This window comes from Globicephala melas, chromosome 13 (assembly GCF_963455315.2).
Source record: "Globicephala melas chromosome 13, mGloMel1.2, whole genome shotgun sequence".
In the NCBI taxonomy this organism is placed as follows: domain Eukaryota; kingdom Metazoa; phylum Chordata; class Mammalia; order Artiodactyla; family Delphinidae; genus Globicephala; species Globicephala melas.
The window spans coordinates 12,745,026-12,763,526 of NC_083326.1; the positions used below are offsets into that span (position 1 = coordinate 12,745,026).

An 18,501-nucleotide genomic window follows, 5' to 3' on the forward strand; every position below is an offset into this window, starting at 1 on the left:
TTCCCTCTCTCTTCTGTGTTCGCACAGTTCCCGGGGTTCAGCTTTGGATTTGGACCCGCCTCTGCGTGTAGGTCGCCCAAGGGCGTCTGTTCTTCGCTCAGACAGGACGGGGTTAAAGAAGCCGCTGATTCGGGGGCTCTGGCTCACTCAGGCCGGGGGGAGGGAGGAGGACGTAGTGCGGGACGAGCCTGCGGCAGCAGAGGCCAGCGTGACGTTGCACCAGCCTGAGGCACGCCGTGCATTCTCCCGGGGAAGTTGTCCCTGGATCCCGGGACCCTGACAGTGGCGTGCAGCACAGGCTCCCCGGAAGGGAGGTGTGCAGAGTGACCTGTGCTCGCACACAGGCTTCTTGGTGGCAGCAGCAGCAGCCTTAGCGTCCCATGCCCGTCTCTGGTGTCCGCGCTGATAGCCGTGGCTCACCCCCGTCTCTGGAGCTTGTTTAGGCGGTGCTCTGAATCCCCTCTCCTCACACACCCTGAAACAATGGTCTCTTGCCTCTTCGGCAGCTCTAGACGTTTTCCCAGACTCCCTCCCGGCTAGCCGTGGTGCACTAACTCCCTACAGGCTTTGTTCACGCCACCAACCCCAGTCCTCTCCCTGCGCTCTGACCGAAGCCCGAGCCTCAGCTCCCAACCCCAGCCGCCCTGGCGGGTGAGCAAACAAGTCTCTCAGGCTGGTGAGTGCTGGTCGGCACCGATCCTCTGTGCGGGAATCTGTCCGCTTTGCCCTCTGCACCCCTGTTGCTGCGCCCTCCTCCGCGGATCCAAAGCTTTCCCTCTCCGCCACCTGCAGTCTCCGCCAGCGAAGGGGCTTCCTAGTGTGTGGAAACCTTTCCTCCTTCACGGCTCCCTCCCACTGGTGCAGGTCCCGTCCCTATTCTTTTGTCTCTGTTTTTTCTTTTTCTTTTGCCCTACCCAGGTATGTGGGGAGTTTCTTGACTTTTGGGAGGTCTGAGGTCTTCTGCCAGCGTTCAGTAGGTGTTCTGTAGGAGTTGTTCCACGTGTAGATGTATTTCTGATGTATTTGTGGGGAGGAAGATGATCTCCGCGTCTTACTCTTCCACCATCTTCTCAAATCCTCCAAACAACTTTTTGATTGCCAAATGCTTTTCAAACTTGAGTGTAGTGGTTCTCAAACTTTTGGTCTCAGAACCCCTTAAAAATTGAAGACTGTGAAGAATTTTTGTTTATAAAAGTTGTATCTATAAATTTTTAATATATTAGAAATTAAAACTGAGATTTTTAAAATAATATTTATTGACTTATTTAATAATAAAAAACTCAATTCGTGTTGATATAAAAACTTATTTTTGTGAAAAATAACTACTTGCCAAAACAGAAAAACTACTGAGAAATGTAGCATTGCTTAACATTTTTGCAGATTTCTTTAATGTCTGGCTTAATAGAAGACAGATGGATTTTTATATCTGCACATGTCTTTAATCTGTTGCCATATGTTGTTTTAGTTGAAGTTTATGGTGAAAATCTGGCCTTGCATAGATATATAGTTGAAAAAGGGAGTCATATTTCAATAGCCTTTTAAAATAATTGTGCATCTTCTTTGGTAGTTCACCAAAACTCAACATGTAATCGTTTTTTAAAGGTTAGCTGCAATGTGGAATTTGTAATTTTAATGAACTTTTCATACTGTTACGTTCCATCCGTTGGGTGGATCTTTGAGTGGTTTTGTGAGTGTGTCTTTCACCCATGCATGATTTTATAACATTATGCACTTGTCTTTGGAAAATCTTGGTTTGAATTATATGTAAATTCTCCATATACTGTCACGTTGCAATCCACAATATCAGAACCTCTTATTTGCTAATATCGCTGCTGATCTCATAAAAAAAAAAGTCAGTGAGTATTGGGAAGCCAGATTCTATTTTCCAAAATTTCTACTTGAAAGCTTGAATTTTATCATTGGCAACAAATTCTGTCAGTTGCTTTCCTGGATGGGAACAAAGCAGTTCATTTTCAAGAAAATGTCTGCCAAATACCCGAGTCCAAATAATCATAGTTTCTCTGTTGGTTATACTTTCAGTGAAAGTGAAGAAACAGCTAGTTAAGCTTGCACCTCAGTCTTCCAAGCGTTTTCCCCTGAGACACCAATCCTATTTCCTTTGACATTAGAAGTGCTTTATGTATACTTCCCATTCTGTCACAGTGAATAATAAAACAACATGTACTCAAGGGTCAAAATTTAAATAAGATTAATAATTTTTACTGCTTCATCAAGGATATTAAGTGGAAACTCTTGGTTGTTTTATTTACTACCAGTGCATGGCAGTGAAGTGTATAATGATGCCTAGTACAGTTTGGTGCCACTGCCTTGATTCAGACTGAAGTACCAGCAGTTTTACCCATCACTGTATACCATCAATGCCAGTTCAACACAATGAAAAGACCATATGACATCTCAGGAGTTTTACAAAAATAGTTTTGATCTCACACACTTCCCAATAGGAGCATAAGGCCCCCAAGGCATCCGCAGACCACACTTGGTGGAGAACCTCTGATTCAGTGGAACCTTTGGTTGCACTGAAATATGAAACTTACTTCTTCTTTCTGAAAACTCTTCTGTTTTCTGCATGCTCTGTATCCCGAAGTCATAACCTTTCCTAGGATCCAGTACTTGGGGAGAAGGTAGGGTAGACAGGAAGATCTGGGATTAGTTTTTTTGAGGCTCAGTACAAATCCTGAAACTTATTCTACTTACTTTAAAGGACTCTTCACTTTTCTGGGGATTCCTGGCTCTCCTCAAATGGCAATGCTGCTGGCCCCAGAAGGGGGCCTCCTTAAAGAATCCTAGATGTTTGGTGTTACCCACAGTACCGTGATACATGACACCTGGCAGCAAAACTGTGTATCATTGGGCTTACGTTACAGATGATATCCTATTAAATGTGTCAGGCATTCTTCAAGTCCCAATCTCAGTTCACTATGCTCAGGGCACATCAGTCATTTTTCTATTACTTGAATAAGGACAAACTTATTTCTACCTCTGTGCACTGTGCTAGGTTGGGCCAGTGTGGGCCGTTCAGCTCCATCCGGTCAGTCAGGGTCTCTGCCCGCCCTCAAAGGCCTTGAAGTTGGCTTGGCAGAGACAGAGCAGAAAATCAGAGAAATGTCGCAACACTATGATAGAAGGGTATCCAGGACACAGAGAAGATTCCCAGGTGCTGTGATGGGAGGGACACAAAGCGGGGGACCTGGCAGGTGTGCACAGTAGTTAAAAGGAGGACTGGTGATGTTTTAGCTGTAATGACCCATATGGGAAGATAATCTAAAAAAGAGGGGATATATGTATATGTGTAACTGATTCATTTTGCCGTACAGCAGAAACTAACACAACATTGTAAATCAACTCTACTCCAATAAAAATGTGTTAAAAATGCTAAAAAAGAAAAAGAGAAAAATAAAAAAAGATGAGTGATTGTTTATCAGCCAGAGAAATCCTCTGACTGCAAACCCTAAGCCATTTCCATATGCAAAATTGGCTGTCACTGAATGAAATACCATAGTAAATGCGATTATACATCTCTGACCAATGAATCAATGATCACTGCAAAAATTATAGTGTGTATTCTTTTCCATTGCATATTTCACTGCTAAGAATGAAGAAATTCTCAATCATAGACCCGAGCAATATATTTGATGTCTTAGCTACTTGGACTTCTTAGTAGGTATTAAAAAGACAGGAGTAGGAGTAAGGAGGAAACTAACTTTAAAGAACTCAGGATGTAAATTTCTCTAATTTACTGTAAATGGATAAATCACCTAAGTCTTTGTAGTATAGACATTGAAATTTAAAGTATTTTTTATGGTTTTCCTGGATTTAACTGATTATCTCTCAATTGGCCTTTTAATATGATTTTCATAGAAAACGTACTTTATATTAAAACACTTTTTTTTTTTTTTTGCGGTACGCGGGCCTCTCTCTGCTGTGGCCCCTCCCGTTGCGGAGCACAGGCTCCAGACACGCAGGCTCAGCGGCCATGGCTCGCGGGCCGAGCCGCTCCGCGGCATGTGGGATCTTCCCAGACCGGGGCACGAACCCGTGTCCTCTGCATCGGCAGGCGGACTCCCAACCACTGTGCCACCAGGGAAGCCCTATGTTAAAACACTTTTATTCACCAGCATCCTCTAGATGTAATTATTGCTTACCAACAGTTCTTCCATTGAAAGATACTGGCACAGTGGCATACCATACAGCCATTAAAAAGGTTGAGGGCAATCCATTTCTACTGACGTGGAAAGATGCCAGTGTAAGATAAATTTAAAGAGAAACTAGCAAAGTTTCAGAAAAGTATGTAAAATAAAATCATTTTTGAAGCAGAAAACTGTATGTAAGGATTGATATTCAGGCATGTACATGCAGATATACATATGAAGTGGGGAAAAAGTCTGGAAAGACACACCCCAAAGTGTTTCTTATGGTTACCTCAGGTGGTGGAGGGGGTTTGTCGTAAAGGATAACTTTCCTTTCTTAACTGTTTATTTTTCTATAGTCTCTGTTTCTTTTTTACAGTGTGTATTCCTTTAAAATTGGATGTACTATATTAGAATAATTCAAATTAAAAAAATCATTGGGAAAACATTAAAGCTATAACATAGATAAGATACAAAAAATTCAGAGTAAAATAAGTATTTAAAGTTTTGAACTGAATGAGGGAAAAAAATCCAGACAAAGAGTTAAAAGTCTGTATTTTCAGACATAGTTTACCTTTTCTTAAACTTTGTTATTATGTAGACAGACTGATTGATTCTGCTTTTCAAGTGAAAAGCTGAATCAGCTCTGTTCATTCTAAATGGGCACTTAAAATCCAGTAAGAAAATGAATACTGTCTACTTAGAACAGTGCATGAGCTCATTTTTTTAAAAAACCTCCTCCAAATCTTTGGTTTGTGCTTATCTTGGATGATGATAACAATAATGGGATGTAAAACAGCGTCTATCCTAACTTCCAGTAAAATTCTTAAATTAGTTCCTATTTTATAGGATGCCTTTTATAATAAACATAGATGTTACTCCTACACTCATATGAGTAGAAATCCTTCTAAAACCATTTTAGTCCATATGCCTAGTCCTAAAAACTCCCCAACAGACGACTGTCTTTCAATATTAAAGTTCTTGATGAAAAAACAAATCTCTAAAGCTTCTGGAAGTATTCCATTTCACTGTATAACAGAAAGAATATTAAATTTTCACACTGTTGGAAATGATAGAGAAGAGTTGCAAACCAAAGTCTATATCATTTGTATTAGCAACTTTAAGCTGAAACTGAGATAATTTGTTATTATCAGGTTATATCTGCAAATCACAAGTGTTTAAGGAATAGGCAAGTTTAAACTATTTGGGGGAACTCATTTCCCTTATTTATTAGCATGTTATTAGCACTTACTTGCGCTAGAAAAACAGTAAAGCAATACACCTTTTATATCCTTTCTGTGGTGTATATTCAGAGATGCAAATGGTGATGATGATGATAATTATTACAGCTACTAAAGTGTGTACTTACTATAGTAAGTACTTATTATGTGCCAGGAATGGTTCTAAGAACTTTACATGTATTAACTCATTTAGTCCTCATGACAATTATATCAGGTGCTATTATTGTTCCCATTTTATGGATGAGGAAGCCGAGGCATAGGTAAGTTACCTAATTTGCTCAAGGTCACACAATTAGTAGGTGGAAGAGTCAGGTGATAAGAGACGTGTCTCTCAGCCATCATACAATACGCGCTTAACAGGCGTGGTATTTTTCCTTGCAGAAACTCTGCTTCCAGTTCTCCTTCTAACACCCCAGCTACAGCATGCCTATAGCAAGTTTTTTCAGAAGGAAAGTAGTTCACCAATTAAATACTTAGTGGTGGTGTTCAGGCGATGAACACCTATCGATGATTTTACAATGTGCAAGATGCTGAGTGGGAAGTTGTGACTCTTAAGTGGAATTTGCCCATGTCCATCACCATCCCAGAATGAGGTCTCTTTACATTTTGTCTTTTGAACTAGTGCCCGTCACTGGAATGAAGCACTTCTAGAAAACATTCCCCCACCCTCCACTGCTCACACCCCCCAAAACTAACACAGGTCCCCTTGAGCTGATGCCTTCACCAAAGCCGCTTTCGTGTCTCTGAAGCGTTCAAACATCTTAGCAGCGTGGAGACCGGAGTTCTGTCGGGGGAGGTGTACAAACATGTCTGCAAGATGTTTCCTCCTCTACAAAGCGCCCTCCTTGGTTGCAGCTCTGACATCCCTGAGGGCTGTTGAGCAGTGCTCTGAGAACCGACTCCTGAATCTTTTAGGCCGTGGCTTCTCACGTGGGCGCCCTCAGAAGAGCTCTTTCCCATCCCATCCTGGCCAAAAAGGGGACAAGGGTGTTGTCATTGGTACCTTCTCGTTGTCAAACTGTATGTTGCTCCACCACAGAAGGCCTGCCGTTCTTCCCTGCAGAACAGCTTTGCCTGTGTTGAGGGCTCAGATCTTGTCCAGGGGTTATTGGGAGCACATCATGGGTACTGAGGAGTCTCTCTCCTCATCGAGTAGGCACGATGAATAAAGGGAGGCAGTGTGTTGATTAGAGTTTCAATAAATTTTGTTTTCATTAATATAAAAAATCTGCATGCATATCCTGCAGAGTGCAATCAAATGAACCAATCTAAAAAGTTATTTCATGCAAATTAAAACAAAAATGTGATAGCAATTTTTCCTTGTATTGGCCAAAAAAGTAGAAAATTTGATAATATCAAGTGGGGTCACTCTTTTACGGGGAATTGAAGGTAATCAAAATTTTAAATGTGTGTATGCTTGGATTTCCCTGGTGGCGCAGTGGTTAAGAATCCGCCTGCCAATGCAGGGGACACGGATTCGAGCCCTGGCCCGGGAAGATCCCACATGCCACGGAGCAACTAAGCCCATGCGCTACAACTACTGAGGCTGAGCTCTAGAGCCCGCGAGCCACAACTACTGAGCCCGTGTGCCACAACTACTGAAGCCCCTGCGCCTAGAGCCTGTGTTCCACAACAAGACTAGCTCCCGTAGTAAGAAGCCTACACACCACAACGAAGAGTAGCCCCTGTTTGCCGCAACTAGAGAAAGCCCACACCCAGCAACGAAAACCCACCACAGCCAATAAATAAATAAAAATTTTAAAATAATAAAATAAAATAAAATGTGTGTATGCTTTAATTCAGAATGTTGCTTTGGGGAATCTATCCTACAGAAATACTCACCTACGTATACAAGAATCTATGTTTAATATAACTTAAATGTCAGAAAGGGAAGAGTTAAATAATGGAGTATGAATGCACAGGGGTACAATGCAGGTGTGAGAAAGGATGACGTGGATTCATTTATACTGATGTGGGAGGATGTTCCATGAACTATTGAGGGAAGAAAAGGAAGTTGTAGAATAATAGATGTAATATGATACTATTTTTGTAATAAACATTAGAAAAAGCTGGGAAGATCCACCAAATTGTTAACAGTAATTAACCCTTGGTGAAGGAGGGGGTATGAGAGGAGAGACTTACTTTTTACTATACATATACATATATGTATACGTATACATATATGTATACGTATACATATACACTAATATATACATATACACTAATACATATTAGTGGTGGTTTTTTACAAGTGTATATTGTAAAATGCACTTGTATGCATACATATATGCATACATTATATGTATACATATATACTACATATACACTAATAGGTACATATACGTATACACTAATACATATTAGTGGTGGTTTTTTACAAGTGCATATTGCCTTAATACCTTTTAAACAAAGAGTCCAAAGTTTTTGAACCATTTTAAATCAACATCAAGAATTTGTAAAAGCAACTAGATAAGAATTGCTCCTAATACCTCAGCTACTCCTGGAAATACATATACCAGTTCTCAGGACAGTGCCTGTTACACAGTTTGTCCTCAGTAGTAGTGACTTGTAACTAGTTATAAATCGTACTTATAGCTCATACATTCTATTCCTTACATCCTTAGATTTTAGATGGGCTCATTTTAGCTGGAGATGAATTTTGGATTAGTTGAAGAGTGTTCCTTGTTGTATTTTAATGCTCAAGGACACTATATACAGTATTAACATCCTGAAATCATTGCAGATTATCAAAGTCATAGTTGAGAAAGTGATTTTACAGGTTTCTGTCTTTCTCCTAAATCATATCTCTGTTGAGAGTTGCATGTTTCCTCTTCCTATATTTTTCCAAATTGACATTTAAGTTTCACACAAATTTCTCTTATTTGAGGGCCATTTTTAATAAAAATAAAAAAGGTCATTAATTCAAGGGAGACTATAAGTAGAGAATACCAAAGTTGTTTAGATTTAGGTGTTGGGTGCTTGGCAAACTCTTAAGCAACATGATTTGCTCCAGGATCCCACCCTGGAGTGGACCCAATACACATTTGTGTTTCACATCATAAACCGCCCAGTTATGGGTGGGTGGCACCCTGTTGTGTGTTACTTCTGAGGAGTTGATGTCACAAATATGCTTTGGAGAAATATAATAACCTATTCTATTATTTAGTAATGATCGATAGTTGATTATTTCTTTTAATTATGTTTTGTGTGATACCATGTTCAGTGAAATTTATGTGTGCCTATATAAATACCTGGCAAATTCTTAGAATAATTTTATTCCCAGAACATTTGTACCAGAAATACCTACTTTATTGTATGTATCATTATTTAGACTATATTTGCCTTCTTGAGTTTCAGACCAAATAATCTTTTCTAGTTCCCCAAGACACAATTAAATAATTTCCATTATGCAACCGTCAGTCTCATGCAATGTACTCAGACTTCAAGGGCCTTTACAGATATCTTTTTGTAAATCTGCAATTGTTTGTCTCAATTGAAAATACATTTTTTAGAAGGGTCATGCGGCTGCTTTCTGTTTCTTGATTTCTGCCTAACTTTTATAGACAGTTTTGATTTCCTTTGTTGTTTATACCAATTATTATTTTAGACCCTATGAAATATTCAGTGGTCTTAAAACTTGATATGTTTAGCCTAGTTTATAAAGCAGTCACTGAAGGAGAAGCATAGTGATTTGGACTTCCTACAGCATTAAACTTCGTACTGCTGTATGCTGCTTGATTGGACCCTGTTTATGTATTCATACACAAAAAAGTCTCTGATGGAGGGAAACAAGCAATAAACAAAAAATTATTGTTTAATATCAAAAAGATGATAAATACAATAAAGAAAAAATAGGATATTGGACTCAAGAGTAGTGGAGGAAAGGCTGCTGTATTAAATAGGATGGCCCATAAAGGCCTTCCTTATCGAGATAACCTTGGGACAGAGACCTAAATGAAGCAAGGGCACAAGCCCTGGAGATACCGGGCAGATGAGATTTTCAAGCAGAGGGAATAGCAAACGTTAAACTCCAAAGTGGGTACACTCTCGGAATATTCACGAAAGCATAAGGAGATCAGTATGACCAGAGCAGAGCAAGCAAAGGGAATAGGAAGTCCGAGAGGTGTTAGGGCCAGATCACGTAGGGCCAGATCTTGAAGGACGGTTGTGAACACACAGGAGAGGTGATCTGATTTATGGCTGAAAAGGATCGCTCTGGCTGCACGTGGACAGTAATGAAAGCAAGGAGATCAGTGACTTCAAAATTTTTGGATGATGACCACCGCAGCCCCAGCAAGAAATACATTTTGCAACGTTATTCAATTCCACTTTATTCGTCTTTCATATACTTGAGTAGTAATGTTTCCTCTGACTTAACAGTTTCCTTGTTGTGGGCCGAATAGAGGAAAACCATTGTTGTAACTTGAGTATAACAGAAAGATTCATGGCAGGTTGTTGCCCAAGAAATACTGCCCAAGTGCATGTTATCAATGCAGTGAACTAGAGATTGAGATACCATTTCCAGAAGGCTCAGCACAGGTGAACCCTTACTCTGAGAGCCCTCCCCCCAAATTTTGGAGGAATTCAAGACTCCCATGTGGGGTCAGGTCAAGACTAGAATAGTCTTAAGAACTAGGATGGATCCTGCTGTGCAGTCCATTGATCCTTTTTGGGGCAGGGTCAAGTAACGTGTATCGCACCATCCTTAAATCTTGACAGCCCCCCAGTGGAGAACTGCTTTCAGGAGAAGAGTAGTCTGGGTGCATGGTGGGCTCTAGAAACCCTCAGAAGAGTTAGGCTCACTGCAGCCAGTCCCCAGAGTGGATACTTGGGAAGTGACTGCATACATACGTTGGATTTCCTCTGTCAAAGGAGAGACTGTTAAAGAAGTAAAAAGTTTCACAAGAAATCCAAAGATTAAAAACATGCCATGAGACCTTCACTGTCCAGAATTCTTTAAGATATTTTAGGAGTATTAGCCTAGTAGTAAATTGGAAAGAATGAAAAATGCAGACCTGTAATATATGGTCCTTTCAGGCAGACTAAAGATTTGATACCAAGAATAGATTTGATCTTTTTTTTCTCCCATAAATAATGGTGTCTGTAGATAATATAGAAGGATGATATAGAAGGTTGATATCCAGAGCATAGAAAATGGTCAGTGTAACAAAACTTTTAGATTTGAGTTTAACTAAGTAAAATTTTGGTCAACATAAATGTATTTTACCAACGGTTTGGTTTGAAGAGGATTATTTTGAGGGGTAATTATATTCATGTTTCGCAGTAGGATTTGGGCAATACAACTGTTATGTCTGTGCAGAGTTTAATAGTGGACAACAAAATACCTCTGGAAATGTTATTTTCCTGTGGCTATTTACCTGCACAGAATAGATATTTGTTAAAACATTTGTTAGCTATTATATTCCATGTTACTCTAATAGGATTTAACTTGTGTGGGCTTATGTGTGTTTAGATGTAGATGTAGACATAGGCATACATATAGATATATACTGATGCCCAATACTTAGACCACTGTCATTATTGAATAACGTAATAGTAAACATTTTTAAATTCTTCTAAACCTCTTATTTTTGACTATGGAAACATTACATTTTGAATGCTGATTGCTGATTCCTGCCTTTTCTACCGAGGGCAGTAATAGGATGCTTTAGACAAGAAAAGCTTTTAAGAAACTTTTTACTAACCACTTAATAGTGGGGAAGCTTCATGTGTGTCAGGAGCCTCCACTCCCCTTCCTTCCCTTAAACCTGTATGCAAAGAGAACATCCCGTACCTGAGCACAGCAAAAACCAGCAGGACATCCTAAAGTAGTATCTTTCATGTAACTAGAAATGAAGCATTCATCTTCCACTGAAGAGGAAAAAAGTTGCCTCATTGAATGAGGCTTAGGGATAGGACAGAAGTATTATTGAATCCATTCCTTGGTAATAAGTATCAAACAAAAAGTTTAAACACTTAATAGCTTGTTTTCCAGATTTATAAAATATGTATGAATGTCATAATGTCTGTTAATGCCAAAATGGGTTTGTCAGACTGTCCCTGGTTTCAAAATGCTCACAAGTATCTTCTCTCCCTCTCTCCCTCTCTCTCTCTGCCTCTCTTACCAGAATTTCAGAAATGGAGTCCTATGCCCTACTAGTTTTTTTTACTCTATATCAATCTCAAGAAAGCATTAGAGAAATGATATTTCTTTTCTGTCATTTGTTTTGCCTCCCCATCCTGTCTTTTAAAAAAATAATAGCAGAAAATTTAGATTAGCAGCAGGGAATCAAAGAGAAAAATGGCAAGGAATGTGTAGTAGAATTGATGTAATATCCTCAGAAATATTGAGGGTAGGCCCCTTATTTATCTGGGTAATGCTCACTGAGACAATAGGACTAGATAATGGGAAGGCATATTCAAAACTCTTCGGGGACATAAAATCATACCTTATTTACACTTCTAATAATTTTTATTCTTACCTTCCCAGGCTCTAGCCGTATGGCCATTAAATCATAACAAAGCATAGATCAGGAATTCGAATACTTGATCATCATGAAAATTAATCTAGAAAAGTAAACAAATAAAAATAAATCAACCTTTTACGACTTTCAAGGCCTCCTCCCTAAATCCTATTTTCATGCAATGCCAAATCACCAAATATGCTTATTTTTACTACCAATAGTCACAGTTATCATTTAGATAAACTGATAAATGTGGAAATTCTAGAGAATTTGCCAGATAACTTCGTGGTGGATAACTTTCTAATTTCATTCTAAATTATTGATATGAACGTTTAAGCTTCATATTTATGCAGCTTTTTTATGACTGTCCTGCTGGAAAGTATTTTGCATTCCTTAATACTGTAATAAACCCTGAGAGCATAATTAGATTGAATATATAAGACTTTTCATCTTTTCTATTTCTGTTCAAATAGAAATATTTGCAGAATAGTCACTGTAGCAAAACTGAGTTTTCGTGTTTCATCTTTTTTGTATGTGACCCTTATCTCTTGTCTCAAAATTCAATGGTGTTTGTAGTTAAGAAGTTGTTTTCTATTGAAAATAATCATTAACAGGTCTAAGCGGTATTCTGCATCATTTTTCTTTCAGTTGATTTTAAGAATTATTACAATGAAACATTTTTGAAAAATCTCAATATATTAATTACAGATATACGTATAGTTATTTAAAAATATATATCAGAGCTGGCTTTAATCTTTGAAGTGTGTTGCTATCCACTTTGATGTGCAGGTCATCTCACCTGTTTTTTCTGTTTTTTTGTTGTTCAAATGTTCAATCCAGGTTCTACATGGTCAGCTATTATGAGCGGAATCACAGAATAGCAGTTGGAGCTCGCCATGGTTCAGTGGCCCTGTACGACATCCGGACTGGAAAGTGTCAGGTAAATAAACCATTATGACTTCCTCTCCATAAAGTGCGCAAGTTATTGAAAGGAGTGAGAGACCAGCACTTCACCAGTTGACGTGCTGAGCTGCTGGAACATTATGGATAATGCTAAAGGGATCAATAGTTTAATGAAGGACTCAGAGAATATAGACCCCTACTGTCTTTATTCACTGGGAATGAAGAGTTGCCACAGATGGGTTCGTAATAGAGCCTTGAGTAAGGTGGTACGCACTACTCACAAACCACTTTGCAATAAATCTTTTCTTCTTTTAAACAAAGTTTTCTGAATTTCTTATTTTTGCCTCGTTTTCTGAAAAAAAAATTGGTGATACATTATTATGATTAGTGGCTAAACAAAAATTCGTTTTCTGACTATGTAAAATGAGATCTTTAGCGATTATAAGACAGTATTCTACCCAGAGTTCAAGAAAGGCAGAAATCATAATGGCATTTAGTGTGGATCTGTAAGGAAACTGAGTCTCTATTTGAGATATATTCCTCTTTTATACTTTTATAACTTTCTCTGCTTTTATAAAACTTCATTGTTTATGAGAAATTCTTCTCGGTCTTGATCTTGAGCCCTTCGTTCTCCGAATGTACCAGTTGGGTAGATGGAGCAGGTCTAGCTCCACTTCACATGTAAGTGAATCAAAGCTCCCAGACTTTAAATCTCTATTCCAGAGTCACACTGTTAGTTAACAGCAAAAGCAGGGCTAGGCTCCACCCTGATCATTGTGAATTTATTGTGGTCATTGATAAATAGTTCCAAGCTTGCTTTCATTACTGTCCAATAACTTCTTATTTTTCACTGTAGCATCTATCAATGCTGATATATTCAATCAGGAATTAGGAATTGTATTCAACCGTAGTATTAGATGGATATATTCAACTGTATTAGGAATTTCCAGAAGGAATATGAAGAAATACATCAGGATGTAGCTAAATTTTAAATTGCCTCTTAAATTTAATAAACTATTAATTAGTTCTCCAAAAGTTTCTCTGGCAGCTTTCCGTGAAATAGTTCTAAGAGATGGTAACAGGTATTGGGGGTAGAAGTTTCAGGGGTCAGACAAGTTTGGGGGTACTGTTCGAATATAACACGTTTCTTTACGCAGGCCTTCTCAGAGGCTCTAATGCGTGAGTGTGCATTGTGCATTTCCTGGAAGTGCGTGGAATATGCATCATTTGCCACACTGATGTAACTATTGAGTATCCTTTGCGTGATTTATTTTCTTTAAAAGACATTAACTCCTCATTGGTGACTGTATTTCTTTACTCTGAACTCTCACTTTGAGCAATGAAACCACTGTGAATACTTGCTTAAAAATGAAGTTACATATTGTCTATAACATTCTCTCCTAAGAGAGACAGATTCTTCAAACAGCATTTTCAGAATCTCTTTTGGTAAATCAATTTTTAAAAATTGGAATGCAGTTGACCCTGAACACCGCTGGGGTTAGAGGTGCAGACCCACATGTAACTTATAGTTGACCCTCCTTATCCCTGGTTCCTCCATATCCCTGGTTCTGCATCTGGGGATTCAACCAACCCTGGATGGTGTAGAGCTATAGTATTTACTATTGAAATCTGAGTATGAGAGGACCCTCGCGGTTCAAGCTAGTGTCGTTCAAGGGTCAACTGTATATTATCATTAGCCAACTTGAGAGAAATAAGGCACAAACAGCAACAAGGTAAAGGCAAAAAAAAATTGAATAAGGGGACCTGTTCAACTTTCTTTAAAATAGAAGTGAGGAAATCATAGAGAGGACACTATTGCCACCAACAGAGAGAAGAGTGAGACAGCGTGAGCACGGTGACGAAACCCAAAGAGGAGTGAAAGAACAGCAATGAAAAACTAATGAGAAAGCAACAGACTGACCTGAGCATACATATCCTGACAGTTTTTTCCTCCTGCGTGGTCTCAGTGAAGATCTTGGTAACATGAAAGAAACATGAATAATTTGAATATCTTATTCTTTTTCACGAAATTATTTAAGAAACACTTACCAATCAATGACATTCTTTCTTAACAGGAATTTGTAATGTCATTCCTATTTCACTTTATTTTCTGTACATTATTTTATTACGCTTAGACATTTCAGTCTCCCCATGACATTTTTCTACCTCAGCTTCTTTATTTTGATACCCCAAACTGTCATTAGTGTCGAACGATGGAATAACCTTTACCTTCCAGTTCTGTGTGAAAGAGAAGGTTACCCTTTACTCTCATCACTCAGAGCATAAAAACAAAGCTAAATCTCTAAAATCAGTCTTAACTACTTTTGCCAGTTACCAGTTTTATCCAGTGACAATGAGCTCTTAAGGGATTCTCTTAATTCTTTTATGGTATTAGTGTTGTAGTGTTTGAAATACGTGAGTCGACAGTTGAAACAGAATACACAAGTATAGTTGGCATGTTCAAAAAATGATATTTTAGAGGTGAATCAAAGGACTAGGAATTTTGAACTAGGAATGTAGTAAAGTATTTTTTGAATTAGTTATTGGAATCAGTGAACAGAGAGAGAGGGACAATTTTCCTAACATGAGCAAAGACATAGAGATATGACATAAAAGATGTAGAAGGGATAATTAGTAAATTCACTGGACTCCAGGGGTAGATTCCAATTAGGTGGAAAGATAAGGGGCAACCACCTACATGATGAGAGTCACAGGTGATAGGAAGACCCACTGTGGCCTGTCCAGGATGCCAGAGGCTGAGGAAATGTCCCTGGGCCCAGTGGAAGCAGAGGACCCATGGCTGAGGGAATAGGGGGAGGAACATATAGGTTCCCTGTCATCATCATTCAATTAGTTGGTAAAGGTTAGATAGAAACGTCAAATCTCTTTCCCTTACCTTTTGGCATTGGCTTCTTTTTTCTTTTTCAAATCAGTTTTCTTATGACCTGTTCTCAGACTAGTACAGGCAATTATACAAAACCACAAGATAAATATGCATTCAGTCTGGAACAGGAATTTTACTTATTTTAAGAGTTTACAAGCTATCGCCCAAACCTGCCTGCCACCCATTTCAGTAAATATAATTTTACTGGAATACAGCCACATCATTCGTTTAAGGATCGTGTATGGCTGCTGTGACACTACAGTGGCAGAACTGAGTTGTAGTAGCCAGCAAAGACCATATATGGTCCACAAAGCCTATCAAATGTATTACGTGGCCCTTTACAGAAAAGGTTTGCTGACCTCTGACTTAAGCAACTAGAGGAGGAAGAGTTAACTCATTTAACTGAAAAGTGATTTAAAACAGTGTAGTGTAATATACTGGAGAAGAACAAATAGAAACTTGTGTGGCTTAAATCCCATGTCCATTTCATAAGCTTAAGAACATTGCTTAGGGCTTCCCTGGTGGCGCAGTGGTTGAGAGTCCGCCTGCCGATGCAGGGAACGGGGGTTCGTGCCCCAGTCCGGGAAGATCCCACATGCCGCGGAGCGGCTGGGCCCGTGAGCCATGGCTGCTGAGCCTGCACGTCCGGAGCCTGTGCTCCGCAACAGGAGAGGCCACAGCAGTGAGAGGCCCGTGCACCACAAAAATATATATATATATTGCTTTATTTTTCTGTGGTGAAGTTTCCTCACTACAAAATAGTGATAGAAATAGGGCCTATTATTGTGAGAAGTAAGGTAATTTATGTAAAATTCTTAGCAAGTAGTATTCAGTAAGTGTTGGTTATATTAAAATAAACTTGGAAATACATTACATCGCGATGAAATTACATGAATTGTGGAGATTTTAAAGATAAACCTTGAGACCTCAGAATGTTTGTAGATCGTCAGGGCTAGGACTCCCACCCCTTAGTTAGGAGAGCTTTGGTGGAAAAGTCTGGCAGCACTGCCGTAGGCCATGTGTAGATTTCCTCTCTAAAGGCAGCCCTTACCTGTGGTGTTGGGCTGAACCTCACTGACGATGGAAATCAGAACCTTTGAGGCAGTTCAGTAGTTAAAATCCTGCTGTGCTCCTAACTGTGTTTTTACTTGGCAACTGCTAGCAATTTAGGAATATACCTGACTTGAATTCTGCTTAATTTAAAAAAAAAAAAAGTAACTCCTGATGAAGTGCTTTAAATTGCATTGGGAAAGCAGCCTTCTTGATAAGCAGGTTAATTAGGTTCCATGAATCCTGAGAGCTACAAGTGTGTGTTTGGTTAAATCAGCAATGCAAATCTTCCCTCTAACAATATTTGCCTTTGGTTTCGCAGACTTGTTATTATCTGTCTCTGATTTTCCAATCCTTTTTGGATGCGTTCTTTGTAATAATAACTGCTGGCTCTGTGCAAGATTCTCTTAGGTTCATGTTAGCTAGTTTTTCTTAGGAAGTTTGGGTTGTGTTACTTGGTGGTATCTAATCCACTTTGGTAAATCTGGGCACTTATTTTCTTACTTTGACATAACGCGACCAAAAAGGCAGTGATGTACGAGAGGAAGAAAGTGTGGCCAAAGTCTTATCTAAATCTTAAATTAGTAAAAGAATTTTATTATTGAAAATTTTAAGTAAATTCCATAAAGAACTCATTTTTGAAGCCCCACGTTTTCTAGTGCCTGCTACATAGTAGTTGCACAATAAAATTCATTCATGTCGATCAAACAAAATACCCTGAGTCTTTGGAGAAAAAAATATAGTAAGAAATATAATATGACATGGTAAATGAAAACAAAGTATGCCTCAATTCTATCAAAAATATATTTGTAATTTGGATATAGTTACATTTTAGTATGTCAGTAACCCCTCATCAGCTTATTGTTGCTGTATAAAGGATAATAGAATGTCTTTTCAGAAATAGCATAGAGAACCTCTTTCTTGTGAGTCATGAATATACCTATATTTCAGTAGTGGACCATGACCAGACCTGCTATGGGTCAGATAATGAAGGAAAAAACAGAAGTGAAGATTGATTGTTATAGAATGGTAGTAACTGAGGTCTCACTATAGTCCGTTATAGATAGAGCAGGAGGTGGATTCTGGAATGCTAACATGTGCCCTATCACGCAGCCTAATGCTGTAAAAAGCAATGAGCCTGCAGGCTGAGCTCCTCTGGCCTTACAGATTCCTTACTCCACGTGGAAAGAAGGAGGCCACAGGTTATTTCGTCCACTTACTTTACCTTTATCTCCTGAATGTCCTCTGCCCTGCTCCTTTGCTAATTCCATGGTATTGAAAGCAACCCTAAGCTCTGTTCAGATCCGTTTTCACTGGTCTTTAAACCTTAATTTATCCCATCATTGTCCAGCACGGCTTACCTTCATTCTTCAACCAGCAAGACCTCACCGACTGGTCCAGTCATGTTGTTATATGCAGGCATCTGCCGAGCATCTAACTAAGCTAGTGAGAAAATCAGAAAAACCACAATTACCTTTAAGCGATTATGGAATATGAGGACCACGGCCTCATTGCTTTCCTGTCAGCCTCCTCTTCCCTTGTTCCCATTCGTCCTCAACTGCAAAGTAACTTTGAGAACTAGACTTATTACATTGTGAGGAGAATCTATTTCATTCATTAAGGCTCCAGGGCATGGGGGTTGGCCAAAAAGTTTATTCAGGTTTTTCATAAGATGTTACAGCAAAACCCAAACAAACTTCTTGGCCAACCCAATATTTAAGAAAAAAAAAAAAATCAGAGGCCTGCGTAAAATGAAACAAAAACAAACTATAAATATATGTATATTTCATTAGCTTAGCTTCATGGTAAAT

At 38.9% G+C, this 18,501-nt stretch overlaps 1 protein-coding gene across 6 annotated transcripts in view; it reads left to right on the forward strand.

Annotated features, from left to right (window-relative positions):
• WDR7 (WD repeat domain 7) overlaps window positions 1–18,501 on the forward strand; it is a 374,489-nt gene that overhangs the window by 287,688 nt on the left and 68,300 nt on the right. For all 6 annotated transcript variants that reach the window (XM_060310354.1, XM_060310358.1, XM_060310355.1 and 3 more), the window contains one exon: window positions 12,694–12,793. In XM_060310354.1, coding sequence (XP_060166337.1) covers window positions 12,694–12,793 — 100 coding nt within the window. The remainder of the gene's footprint in view (window positions 1–12,693; window positions 12,794–18,501) is intronic.